At 31.7% G+C, this 15194-nt stretch overlaps 1 protein-coding gene across 1 annotated transcript; it reads left to right on the top strand.

Moving 5' to 3' along the window:
* Nucleotides 1-9864: 9864 nt before the first annotated feature.
* On the top strand, nt 9865-14683 carry LOC125808744 (probable pectate lyase 8). Its single transcript, XM_049488406.1, has 7 exons — nt 9865-10082; nt 10670-10723; nt 11348-11422; nt 12654-13296; nt 13393-13496; nt 13622-13760; nt 13838-14683. The coding sequence occupies exons 1-7, from the start codon at nt 9955-9957 to the stop codon at nt 14057-14059; spliced, it is 1365 nt and encodes a 454-aa protein (XP_049344363.1). The 5' UTR covers nt 9865-9954; the 3' UTR covers nt 14060-14683.
* The last annotated feature ends 511 nt before the right edge of the window (nt 14684-15194 follow it).

A 15194-nucleotide genomic window follows, 5' to 3' on the forward strand; every position in this document is an offset into this window, starting at 1 on the left:
ATGGAATACACATGCAAAGGTTCATTTTTCAAAAATAAAAAATAAAGGGACCCTAATTAACTAGTGAGGTGTATTGATAGAGAAAATTTTAGACAAAAAGTTATAGGGTGTCCAACTATTTGCTAGAGTATTTGAAGAACAAAATAAATATTCCTATAACATATGGTTGGAATTGGATGATGATGCATCATTTTTGATAGTTCAAAATAAATCAAATCCATGTGCTACGTTTGTATTGTTGGGGGGCAATTTAATGGGGTCATTTGCTTGACAATTTTTTTCTTAATTAGTAGGTTTGGCCATGATTAAAACTATATAACAAACAATAATTATTTTCTTGCTTAATTATTTTCTCATGATACCATATAACCCTTTGGCCTTTAGAGTCTAACAAAAGTCCATATACAAAAATAGATTCACGGTGATTTGAGGATTATAAAGAATAATATCGTCAGAAGAAAACTGATGAATAATAAAGTACGATCACAAATATGAGAAATTAATGAAAAGTTTAAGTATTGATTCGTCTATGTATTATGTACGTAAAATGTAACATATGCCAATCTTTCTAAATCATATAAATTTTTGAATTAAAAGTAGTTATTGATTTGATTTATCACTTTGATGTTTAGTGGAAGTTGCAACTTATTATAGCTACTAGTTTAATCTAGAGTTTTCTTGTCTCTTTTAAGGTCTTATTGGATTTATAAAGTTGGGGTGATATATACATCAAATAAAATTGCTATTCTTTTGCACTACATATATAATAATTGCATAAAGAAAAGTCACATCTTGTTTTTATGAATATCAAGAGGATTAATATTATTTGGATAGTTAGGTATCTGAATAATAATTATCCATGAAGATATAAATAACCTTTTTTTGTTTTATTTTCATCAAAAATGGCTGGTTGAAATTGAATTCCATGTGATATATTTGGATGATAGGGAACAAATGGGTCAATTAGAAAACTATAGTCTTAATTGGTCACAAATGCAAAGAGTGCAAGCTAAAGTTTGCAATAATTTTACTCAATTGGCAAAACTTTTGTTAGTATGATACTTTTTTTAATAATACGATGTATGATCATTTGATTTTCACTTATTATATCAAATTAAAGTGAATAGTAAAAACTTTTTTTAATAATAAAAATGTCACTCAACTTTAATTTATCTAAGTTCATTAATTACTTTGTTTCATAATTTTTCACTTTGACAGACTTCCTAGAAATTTCTTGCTTGTTTCTTCATAATGTCAAGATTATTGAAGCTTCATTGCCTCTTGCAAAAGTAGTAATTGTACAAAGTGGTTCATCTATTTTTACTCAATTTTAGGTCATAATTGAGGGGCGATCGTTGATTTTGACCCTTAATTTTTAGTATGAATTGATCATGTGTAATAGTATCATTTTATTAGAACATTTATATATTATTTCATGCGAAGTAAAATATGAAGTGAGAATCTTTACGTAACAACATATCAAATCATCTTAATAATAATGTGTATATCATTTATCGTATAACAATCTTGAATATGATTATAATCCTTTAATATTTAATCAAGTTATAGTAATTTTGGGAAGTTTCCATATATTTTTCCAAGTAAAAGTAAAAGAGCTTCTTTACTGTAAAGTTCATATGAGAAACTTCTTATGTCTTGTCCTCCTTTAAGCACCATGATAAAGATAGTCACACAAGTAAAAAGAAAAATAAGTTGTACTACAATATATGCTTCTTCTCTTGCAATATCTACTTAAATAAATACCATCTTATAAAATTGACTTTTCAACGCGAATTGAAATTTAGTCAAATTTACAGAAACCTAAACACCAAATCTTCTTGTTATAGCATACTTATCGAGAGCATAATAGAATTGCAGACTTGTCAGCAAAGAAAGAAGCGAAGAAAAAACTTTTTGCCTCACTATAACAGTTTGATCAGAAAATTTTTAACATACAATATTAATAATCAAATGACTTGATATACTCTTTTAAATTACTTACGCTTCCTAAACCTCACTCGTGAAATTATTGGTAGTTGTTTGTTTGGGTGGAAATTTGTTGTACAAAAGATGTAGAAATTGATAAATTGGTTTAGTTGGACTAAACATGCAAAATTATAAAACTAGTGAACTACTAAAATGAAAGAAATTAATAAATGGGGGCCCCATAATAGCAATTTCCGAAAAAAGCTGTTAAAAACGTAATTCCACGTGAGGGTATTTGTCGTTTTATTAACGGCTCTGCAAAAAATCATTTCTAACGGAATTTTACGCTCAAAATGTCATTTTCCTTAACGGCTAAACATTTCTAACATTAATAGTAAAAAAAATTTTTTGCCAATAGTAGTTATCGTAAATCAATACATGCATAATATGTGTTTGTTTGTATAAGTAATAATTTTATCATTGTACTAAATTATTTAGTTATGATAAGTTGATATCACTTAATACACGTGGGTATATGTAAAAAAAAAATCGTACAATAATCACCTCCCGTTTCTTTGTATGTGTTGTCACCTTTTTATTTTCATTACGGAAAGTGTACACTAAATCAAAAATAATCTTTAGCGACAATTAATTAGCAATTGTCACTAAATATGTATTTTTAGCGGCAATTAACACTCTTTGTATATGTTTCTAAAGGCTAAACATTGGATATAATGACACTTAACTAATGCCGGTAAAGACTTTAACACTCTTTATTAATGTGTCTATTTATTGCCGCTAAAAGTTATTTTTGTTGTAGTGGTATATCCTCATGTTTCATACAAAAGTATGACGTAGTGATCAATAAAGTGAGTTGAGTACCGTGAAGTTATAATTAAGTTCAAATCTCAATAAAAGCAAACATGCTAGGTGATTTTCTTTCTCCACATGTCTTGATTTAGATACTGACGGACATAGTTATTCGATATCTATATACTGATGAAAAATTATATATAAATACTTTCATGATCTTATTTGTTAGTCATGACCCTTATTCATATGCTTGTCGACCTTGGAGATCGATGTAAACCTTAAAATTATATTAAACATATTACTTCGTTTTTGTATCAAAATTGTTTATAGTGTAAAGTGTTTATAAGCTAAAATCAGTGTTTTAAAAGGCGGGGTCGTGTGGCAAGGTGTTTTATATAGAACAGGGCGAGGCGTAAGCCCCGAGATACGGGGCGTAAGTCCCACGGATCTACGGGGAATAGTCTCATGTATATTCAATTTTATATATAGTTTTATTACTAATAAAATAAGCAAAAGTAAACCTTTCAATGATTTATGATTTTTATTTGAGATAAGTAGTAATAATCAATAATGAAGGAAAAAGTATTATAATTACTATTTGAGAAGTATCATTACACTGATAATAAAAATATGATATAAAGCAAAAAAGGTTAAAATAAATTAAAAACGTCCGAGCGCACGTCTTATGGATCTATGTCTTTAATTTACGCCTCGGAGCATTTGTGAGACGCCCCGCCCCAAAACTCGCCCTGGGACTCGCCCCAAAAACGTTTTTGAAAACACAGGCTAAAATCATAAGTTGTCCAATTTACAACTTTTTAGCTTATAATCACTTTTAATTTATCCTAATATATTTTGTACTAATTTCAAGATTACACCTTCCTAAACAAACCCTTAATTCCCTCTCCATTATGTCTCCACCATGTCATTTTTTCATTTTAAAAACCTTTAAGTTAATATTTTATTTTAAAAACCTTTAATTTAATATTTTAAGTAAATAATTTAAAGACATTTAAGTCATTTTAAAAAATAAATCATGTTAGCATTTTTAATTTTCCACTAAAACTCCAACTATTTATTATCAGTTTAATATCTCTATTCAAACACGTAACTATTAATTAATAAAATTATTTTAAAAATAAAAATACTTTTTTAAAACATTTAATACTTATTAATTATTTTTATTGAACTAGCCTAAGTTAGGAACTTGATTGATTGCCCGTTATTCGAGGTAAAAAAGGTGGCCAATTTACGTACAAGTTATAGTATTGTCTCGAATCTTGACCAATTTAACTAATCTACAGTTTGAAAAAGAAAATAAAAAAGTAAAAGTGAAGAAAACTTTTAAATGCAAAGAAAATAAATAAATTAAATTAAATCTTTTAAATGCAAATATAATGGTAACAAAATTAACAAAAAAAACTACACATTGGCCTACAAAATCAAAACTTTTACTTTTTCAATAAGTAAAAAGAAGATAGTAATTGAGTAAACAAAACCCCACAACTCTTGTCAATGTTAGAAAAAAAAATATTTTCTTGCTTGTAGGTCAAGATAATGTAGAAATAAAGGCACGTAGTAAGAATTGATTTCTACTATGGTAAATATAATAATTCATGTGGTCCTCTATGAAATTGATTTTTATAACACAATAATATAGTCAGTGTAATTTCAGAAGTGAAGTTTGCGGAGATTTGAAAAATATAAGAGAAGAAAGATATGATGAAAATAACTAAGAAAAAAAAAGTAACGACATCAAAAATAGGTAGTCGGGTATAGAATATTAAATATGGGTTTAGCTACGTAAATTTAATACTCTTGGCTCAAATTTTGTAAATGTGGTAAAAATAGTGTCATCTGATTACTTTTCGGTCATGTCTAGCAAAATAGCCAAATCTCTAGACTTTAGGTGAAATTTCATGATAATATCTTAAAATGTATCTGTGAAATTTGAAACTTAAAAGTGTCTATTTGCAAACTTTCTCGTTAAGAAATTCGCTATGTATAGAAAAATTAACAGAATTGAATTACTAACACTTAAGGTCAATATCATGATAAATTTCATAACTTATAAAGGTTAAATTTTGAAACCGTCTTATATCCAAATTGTTCAAGAATGGAACTATTGGAAACTAATATATATATACATTTATATAGTAAAAAAAATTAGTGGAATTAACTTTTATAAAAGGTTTCAAATTATAACTATACTCATTATATTTTGTTGATATGACTTACTATATTAGGACAATTGTAAGTTTAAAGTTTTACAAGTAAAGATAATTTAGTGTGAAACAAGTCAAACATAGATGATGGTAGTTACATCTAATAACTAAAACAAGTGGAAAAATATCATTAATCATATATTTGATTAGTTTTATTAGTTTCTATGTCACCATCCATATACTCAATTTCTAATCTGGTCACTGACATGAGTTGTGGTGGAATAACTGAGATCCTTCCAGTATTAATCAGAAATTTTTGAGTTCGAGATCCTAAAATGGAACAATCTTGTTGGAAGCGGCGTCTCGAGAAATGAATCTCGCAAATAAGTGAGTCCAAATTTTATCGACCTGAATGTGAATACTCAATATTGAATGAAATACAAAAGGAACTTCTAATCTAGCCAAAAGAGCAACAAGAAATTAGTTCTAAAGCAATTTTCTCAGTTATGTTTTATTTTTTGTCAAACTTCTGAAATTCCACATTAGTTAGTTAGTTATTGTAGGTGTTGATTTGTGAAAAAAGTATTTCAATTGTGCTAAAATTGTGAAAGATTGAGATTTATTAATTAAAAAAATGAATATAAAACGTAGCTTCGATTTTTGTAGCTCAAAATACATCTTTTACTTTTTTTTAAACCTCACAAGAAATAAAATAACTATTTTTCAGTTTCAAGTAAATAATTTATTCTTTATAAGTGCATATATATTCATTTTCGATCTGTTTAAGCGTTGGTTGATAGAGTTATCCGATAACATTATTGGTGAAAACTAACAAACAACTAGTGACTTAATTAATACATACATGCGTAAGGTCAAACATAGAAAATCATTACACTATAAATGAATAAAACTTAAATTCTAATAAAATCTAAAATTTCCAAAAAAAAATATTAATTGTTATTGAAGCTAAATGAAATAAAACAAGAAAAAGAAAAAAAAAAGTTTATAACTACAGGACAGAAGCAGTTGTATGAGCCGTTAGCAGTTAGATCATAGATGCTGTTTGTAAGGTAAAAATGATGAAAAATTGGACCATACAATGACCTAATTTAATTTATTTTTTGCTTTTTTACTCTGTTCGATATTCGTATAGTATTAGAATCTGATTAATTAATTCAAATTCATAAAGGTAGAACATTCTCTTTCAAAGACGGACTTCATATACAATGCTCGAATACGAGAGTCTAGACTTTTGACTCAAAAAGAAAATACTATTTACTACTCGACCACAATCGTTATTGATGATTTTATTAGTTTATAAAATAATGTCTTTATTTCATTACGTTGTTTTTATATGTATAATGAATGTAACTTTTTGTGCATGGAGCCACCCACCCACCCACCCTATCCTAGGGGGTGGGGGTAAAAAAACTTGGGATTGGGAAAATGTAGTGTATAGAGGCGTGAAAAAAATGTTATGATGGAGGTCACTTGGTGGTTGCATGGAGAGAATAATATTGTCCCATTTTCCCCTTCTAAAAGTACAATATTTTAGCCAAATTAAAGCTCAAAATTTTGTAATAATTCCCAATTTTGACTTTTGCCATAAGTTTAAGGGATTTTAATTTTTTTTTTTGTTTTAATGTGTTGATTATATATATATAGAGAGAGAGTTAGAGTTTTATTTAAATATTATTATTGTGGGAAATTTGGGGATTTAGTTTTGAAATATTGACAATTTTTACTATAGTTCTTTGTAATATATAGGTTGAAAAATATTGGGGAGAAGTGATTAGATAAGATATCACACAATTAATATATTATCGAGGACATAATTCTAGATAGGAAGGAGTGAAGGTCGCATATTAGGGTAGAAAGTTAATAGAGTTGGAGTGTTGTTTTGCCTTGCAGAGGTTTAGGTTTGTTATTGTCTTTCGTAGTACTAGTCATACCATGTAGTTTTTGTCATATGTTGTTGTTGTTATTGTTTCTTTCTTATAGATTTTACAGTACTTTTCTTATTAACGACTATGCTTTCTTCTTTTTTACTTAGATTTGATGCACTTGAGCCGAGGGTCTTTCGAAAATAGTTTCTCTATCTGCACGAGATAGTGGTAAAATCTGTATACGCTATATCTTCTCCGGACCCGCTTGTGAATCTTCACAAATTTTCTTTTTGCCGGTTAGAACTAAAAACAATCTAATTAAAATTTTCCTTTTGTATGTTTATTGTCTCTCTTTTTATATGTTATCCTAATGATTAAAAGTGCCAATTTAAGAATTTTGAAAATCATGTTATATTCGAAAAGCAAAAAATAAATAAAAGGGTGAAGGGTGTGGGGAGCAAAGTGTTAAACGTAAATGTTAATTATGTTAAATTAGGTGATGATTATGCTTTTGATAACTTGTAAGTAATTAATAACAACCAAATATGGCATCATATCAGAAAAAAATTAATTCTTTTTTTTTGAATGAAAATGATGTAATTGTTAGTCATTTTCGTTCTCGTAAATTTTGTTAAACCTTTTCGTGTGATAATTAAACACTGTAATGCATTTTTACGGGGGCGAAAACAACTTTGGATATATAGGTAGACGAATAATGCTATGACATGAGACAAATGCATTGAATTATATCTTCGCGACGGAGACTACTAATTCATAAATCGTGTAGATTTGGTATGAGATCGATGATCTTGATGAGATTTGGTATGAGATCGATGATCTCGATGAGATTGATATTCCAACCTAATTGGTTTAACAAAGTTAACATTTTTGCTTTGTATACTAGAGAGATCTAATTGAATATGTGTTATATATCCGCGAATCTAAATTTAGTTGAACTCTAATATGACTATCAGACATCTGATTAAAAACAAAACAAAAAAAAACAACTCACGTAACAAGCAAACCCAAAATTAAAGTCAAACACTCATAGATAAATTCAACATGCAGCTGGTTTCAATTACTCTAAACAATCATTTTAATCATTCCAAACAATCAATCATAGGCAGCAATTCATGCATACACCTCATATTCCTTTTGACAATGTTAGAGTTTCAGGTTAACTTATATACGTCTCGATCAGTCTAATATTTATTTATTTTCATCGAAATGTTGCTACTATTGAATTTCGAATATTATTTACAAGAGTATCACTTTAACTCTTTAAATATCCAATCTTTTTATTATTATTATACTTGTATAAACAACAATAAGATCACGCTTCAATCTCAAACAAATTATGCTTAATTACATGATTCCTTACTTAATCGTACGATATCATTTCATTTAAACTCATTTTAGTTTTACGTTAGCTATCAGTCTACCATAAGTCTACAATCTCGTACACGATTTCCACACCCTAATGCTACAATACTTAAAAAAAATATGAAAATTTACTGAAAACATGGTAGCAAAAATTCATGAAGATCCAGACAGAGATGAATTATAAGTTTATCTTAATTTATACGTCAAATTTATATATTTATTTTATATTAATAAAAAAATGAGTTTGTTTGACAAAAAAACATAAATCATCACCCAACAAAAATTTTCTTCAATGAACTCCGCCGAGACTTCCGCGGATAGCCCATAATTTTTTATTATTATCTTTTTTTGTACTCAAACTTTCTTTAATTCTCTTTCTAGTCCTTTTTTTTAAATTTATTTATATATATAGTAAGACATATAAATTCCTTTTGTTTAGACTTTGGAATATAAAAAAATAATTGTGTAACGCCGTAGAATAAGGTAATCCCCGTGAATATAATATTGTTTTCCCTTTCGTTGGAATGTTGGTAATATGAGTTTCATTGAGGGTTCAGTGAAATCCACTAAGTGAGGTATGGGAAGGGTAGAGTATACATATATTTTATCCCTATCTCGAGGATATCCTCGGCTCAAGTGCATTGATCCCAAATAAGAATAAGAAAAAAACATAACAGTTAATAAGAAAAGTAGTGTAAAGTCTACAAGAAAGAAAGACACAATAATAACAACAATTATGTGTGATAATTGAAACACAATATATAACTAAGATAAAAACTACAAGAGTACTACTAGAACTACGGAAGACACTAATAAGTCTAAACCTACGCACGGCAAGACAATACTTCACCCTTACTAACATTCTATCTTAATATGCGACCTCCACTCATTTCCTATCTAGAATCATGTCCTCGATAATATAAATCTGCATCATTTCCTGTCTAATCACTTCTCCCAAATACTTCTTAGCCTATCTCTACACCTCCGGATACGTACCCCCTACAATCAGCCTCTCACACCTCCTCACTGGGGCGTCAACGCACCTCCATTGCACATGTTCAAACCATCTCAATCTCGCTTCCCTCATCTTGTCTGCCACAGAGGCCACTCCTACCTTCTCTCGGAACACCTCATCCCTAATCTTGTCGCTCTTAATATGTCAATACATCCACATCTCCACAACAACATCTTCTGAACATATAAGTTCTTGACTAATCAGCACTCCTCCCCATACAACAAGACTATACATAAAGTTCAAAAAAGAATTAAATCATATAAATTTATTATACATACATATTCTTAACCTACATTTCTGTAACTTAAACTCATGACCTCCTCATCACACGTTTAACAACTTTATTTCAGAAGTAACTTACACCTAAATGGATCAAATGAAATAAATTTTAAAAACCATATCACAATCAATTTTTTTTTTTTAGATACAATCATAAAAAGGGTCATTTCTTAAAAGAGGTCATGGAAAAGAAAAATACATAACTTTAACTTAAGCAGTTACTGGCGGTTACTAAAGTGGTTACAGGTTTGGTTAAAATGACAATTTAACCTTAGGACAAAAAAACCAAACCACTAACCATAGTTAGTAAAGGTGATTTTAGTTGATAAACGGCCGTTAAATTTAACGTTTTCTGTTAACAGGCTCTATATAAACTACCTTCAGAGGCCGTTACGTTGGGCTCAGTGCAACCTTCTTCTTCTCTGACTCTCTCTTTCTTCTTCCTCTGACTCTCTGTTCCTTTTTCTGATTTTCTGAAAGAGGAAAAATGGCAATGGCTTCGTTAATGGGTTCGAAGAAATGGCTTTCGTTTAGTTTCAGTTTTCTGCTGCTTTTGTTGCTTCTCGTCGGAGTTTATGCCGCCGGTGTGCAGAGCAACGACGGTTCCGACACCAGGTTTGTTCGAATTTCTCTGAAAAAAGCATAGATATTCGCTTTTTGTACAGTGTTTGAAGCTTTGTAGGAGTTTTAGCAGTGAATTTGAGCTTCTCTGCTACAAATTTCATCTGCATTTTCGGAAAACTTAAACAAAATTTGTGTTTCATGGCTTTGTGGGAGTTTTAGTTGTGAAATTCTAGGTAAACTAGAGTTTATTTAGCTTCTCTGATACAAAATTCATCTGCATTTTCGAAAAGTTCAACAAAATTTGTGTTTCATGGCTTCTCACTCTTTTTTAGTGTTTTGCTTCAAACTTTTTCTAATTCCAGCTCGTTTGGACTCTCTCTCTCTCCATTGAAATTTTGGGATATTTTGCAGATTTCTAGAGAATTCTGCGAAAATTACTGTTTCGAACATTTTCTTCGTTTAGACTCTTCTCGAAACTCAGTTTTTGCAGAATTCTTAGAAATTTCTACGAGTTTTACTTTTTGGGCTGTTTTTAACCTCTACATTACACACAAAACACTACAGTTTAAGCTTTTTCTGGCCGAAATTTCTCCACATTTTACCTAACGAAACGCTACATTTTGGTTTTGGTTTAACAGGACTGTCGAAAAAGAGCAGTTGCTGAGCTCTGAAAACTCAACAATGGCGGTGAGGTATGCAGAAACAATCTTAGCCGTTAGTTTTTGGTCTCAAAAGTATTAATTAAATATCCACCGTCGGATCTCACTGTTCCGATCCAAAGAACTTTGTGTTAGAATAAATCTCAGCCGTTGAGATCCCTTATCCCATTAGATCTGAACCGTTTAATCTGTTAAAACATTCATTCCCCCAACTCTCATTGGATTCCTTCTGCTCTTCTACCAGAAAATCTTCATTGGTTCCTTAACTCCCTTTCTATTCCCCAAACTACCCCTGTAAAACTCCTTAATTTACAGATTTATTAACCAAGCAGTAGTAAGTTTAATGGGTATTTTAGTCATTTTGCTTATCCCGCTCAACGATTCGCCTCATCTCACAGTTTTTCAGTTGCAGTTTTATGTATAAATATATACGTAAAGAGAGAGTGTATGTATAGGTTTATACTGCATTGAGCAGTGTAAAGAAAAGAAAACACACAGTGAAAGTGTAATGTGTGTTGCTTTTTAACAGTGTACTTTTTTGCTGCGTGAAATAGTGGATAAATGTCGGTTGCTGCCTTTGTTTTTAGCTGAAATTACCAATATACCGCTGTTTTGTTTTTTTTTTTGATTTTTTTGTTTTTTGTTTTTATGTATTAGTTTGGAAGAGGTTGAGGAGAAATTAAGCAAACATGCAGTGGATGATCCTGAAGAAGTTGTTGCCATGGTTGCAGAGTGAGTTACCTTTTCCTTCTCTCTTAAAAAAAGTATTAACGTGCGAAAATTGGTCTGGACACGAAGAAAAAAAAAAAATTGCATTAACTCACAATAGGTTTTGGTTGTTAGGAGTAGCTTATTTTTTGTGGTCCTATTAAACGACTCCTCTATGGCAGACCTACTCAATCCACCCCTACCCCCACATGGTCCAAACATCTCTTGCATTCTCTACCCCCTCCCCCTGCCTTTTTTAGGGGTGGGGTGGGGTGGGGTGAATCTATATTTGTGTGTATGTTCTGTTTATTGTGTTGGCTACTTTTAGTACTTGTTGGCTCTTGTTTGATTATTTAGACATTTTCAGCATTAAAAATGCAGAGACCCCTCTAGTAAGATCTCTACTGTCTCCTTGTCCTTTTTTTCTAATTCTAATTAAAAAATTGGCTATAGTTTCGCAGGTGTAGGATAACTTAATATGGGAAAGTCAGTTAAATATGATTTTTTTTAACTCAACCTATAGGCTAATAGTTTCTTTTTTGTCCTTTAACGACAATGAAAAAGGTTTGGGGTGGGGGTGGGGGTATTGTTATTTGTGATCTGTGGAAAGTCATTAATTGACTGGTTACACATGGTGGAGTAGTGAGTTGTGACAGTTTTTATTAGTGCATGTGCATGCAAGAAAATATACCAAAATGACAGAGCAAACTGAATGGTGCAATGCCTACTAAATTACAATTGGATTATAGTCACTCAGATTATACTGTTTTCTTTACATGATTCTTATCTTTTTTTTTCATGTGGCAGCAATGCATCACCATTCACCTATGTCTTTGGCTTTTCTAAAATGTAGTGCCTACATAATTATTGTTTTTGCCTATTTTACCAAGAAAACAAACAATCCAAACCTGAAAAGACCAAAATAGTCCTTGTAGGATGACAAAATCCTTTAATGCATTTTCACTGGCTCCAAACTTATGGTCCCTACACTTGTAGATGTATAATATTGCTAGTTATTCCCACCGACACTCTTCAAAGTAACCACAAAAACAGAATTTTGAATTTGACTATCCTATTTCCATTTCTAGGGATAAATGAATTCCCCTGTTCTTAGACACAATAATTTTACTTTAAAGAAAAGAAAGTGACATGTTCCTAAGATACTGTTCAATGAATTTACTGCCAATGTGTGAAAAAGAAAATGACAGTTCTTTTTATGTTTAACTAACTAACTATGTTTTGGGGTGCTAAACAGGAGTATTAGGAACAGCACTGAGAGGCGAAAACTAGGATATTTCTCATGTGGGACAGGAAATCCTATTGATGACTGCTGGAGATGTGATCCCAATTGGCAAAAGAACCGCAAGCGTCTTGCTGATTGTGGCATTGGATTTGGGCGCAATGCCATTGGTGGTCGTGATGGTCGTTACTATGTTGTCACTGATAATCGTGACGATGACCCTGTTAACCCCAGGCCTGGTACTATTCGTCATGCTGTTATCCAGGAGGAACCCCTATGGATTGTGTTCAGTCGCGACATGGTCATACAGTTGAAACAGGAGCTCATTATGAACAGTTTCAAGACAATTGATGCACGTGGCTACAATGTTCACATTGCCAATGGAGCTTGTCTCACGATTCAGTTTGTTACCAATATTATTATCCATGGCCTACACATCCATGACTGCAAACCAACTGGAAATGCCATGGTGAGGAGTTCAACGACCCATTTCGGCTGGAGGACAATGGCTGATGGTGATGCCATTTCTATCTTTGGCTCAAGCCACGTATGGGTTGATCATAACTCACTCTCTCACTGTGCTGATGGTCTTGTTGATGCTGTAATGGGCTCAACTGCCATTACTATTTCTAACAATCATTTCGCCCATCATAATGAGGTGCTTTTAATGTTTGAAACTAATTTTTAGATTTTTGTCTCTGATTTCCAGAGCTGTGGAGCTAACTTCAGGGGCTCTTTTTGTTAATGCAAACAGGTCATGCTATTGGGCCACAGCGACTCCTACACTAAAGACAAGCAGATGCAAGTGACAATTGCATACAACCACTTTGGAGAGGGTCTCATTCAAAGAATGCCTAGGTAATTTCTGCTCTTGGACATAAAATCCGAACAAGTTGGAAATGGCTATATAATTACCATTATCTGTCAAACAAAAGATCAGAAGCAAGTGTATTGATGTTGAGGGTTTATTAAAAAAAATGCAGGTGCAGACATGGCTACTTCCATGTAGTGAACAATGACTACACTCACTGGGAGATGTATGCTATCGGTGGAAGTGCTAACCCCACCATCAACAGCCAAGGAAACAGATACCTTGCCCCAACTAATCGTTTTGCGAAGGAGGTAATTTAAAAGCCAAAAACTGTAGATGATTGCTACTTCATAATGTAGTGAATTAACAGAAATCAATTGAAACACAGGTAACGAAAAGGGTAGACACAGCAACAGGTCAATGGAAGGGCTGGAACTGGAGATCATCAGGAGACTTGATGCTTAATGGTGCCTATTTCACTCCATCAGGTGCTGGAGCTTCAGCAAGCTACGCAAGAGCTTCAAGCTTAGGTGCCAAGTCCTCTTCGATGGTCGGTGCCATTACTTCAAGTGCTGGTCCCCTTGCCTGTCGTAGAAGCAGCACTTGCTAGTACAGCCAGCTTCACTCTACTCTATCATTTATACAGATTTACCAAAAGAAAGTGTCCCTTTTTTCCCTTTTTCCTTATTCCACTGTTAGATTTCCATTCTTACTACTAAAAAGCACTACTCTATAGTCCTCCCAAATCAAAGTTATATCCCATTGTTTGTCAATCAGTCCATTCCTCTTGGCAAGTGTACATTTTTTACACTGTCAATTCTTCAGTTCCTATCTCAAAGCGTTGTGCAACCTCGGCCTGATTTCAATTCAAGAAAAGCCAATGTCTGTTCTTGAAGCAGGTGCAGAAGCGTTGTCCATGCCCATTTTCTTGTTATTTTTTTTTCGATCTCAAGAGTGCTCATCTTCCTCATCCATTGGTTTCTTCTAACCACCACCCCCATTCTATCCTTGTGATGCTGTCTTGAATCTTTTTAGTCTGCTATATTGTGCTTTGGCTATTGTGTTTTTTTGCCTTTTTTATTACTATAGGAGTGAATGATTTTGTAAGTTTTTTCTTAGCTTTTTTGAGTCATACAAGCTATATAGTGTGAATTGTCAAGAAAAATGTTATTGGAAGGGAAAGTAAAGAAGAACCTTTCTGTTTGAAATGATGCAAAGCTACTTACTACCTTTATATATTACCTTTTACTTTCTTGCTTTGTCATTGTCAATGCAAACATTAATATCATCTTGCTTGTGCCTTTTTTTTGTGTTAATTATCATATACTATAATTTGATATCAATTACACTTGTTCAAGTTTTGCTTTTCATCCTCCTGGTAGTTGCCATAATGGTGGTAGCATGTGCTTAAAGATTGACTAACTTTAGTAATGACTAATGAGCATGTCTTTTGAAGTAATGAAATACTGTTAAACACTCCACTTAAGCATAATCTAATATTTAATGATGAAAAATATTCTGTCACATGGGGTTACTTTTCTTAATTCTCTATAATTTTGGCAAATCACCAGATAGTTGGAGAGATGATGATGTGTCATTTTGGATAAAATTAAATATAGTATCTCTCAAGAAAGTGGTTGACAACGGTAGCATATCGTTATATCGAATAACTATAAATTAGGATCGCCTATATGAATATTTACTCTTATTATGTATGTGTTGCTCTATTCAAGCTCATCTCAGTC

This window comes from Solanum verrucosum, unplaced genomic scaffold, assembly GCF_900185275.1.
Source record: "Solanum verrucosum unplaced genomic scaffold, falcon-dt-bn FXZP01000218.1, whole genome shotgun sequence".
NCBI classification, from domain to species: Eukaryota; Viridiplantae; Streptophyta; class Magnoliopsida; order Solanales; family Solanaceae; genus Solanum; species Solanum verrucosum.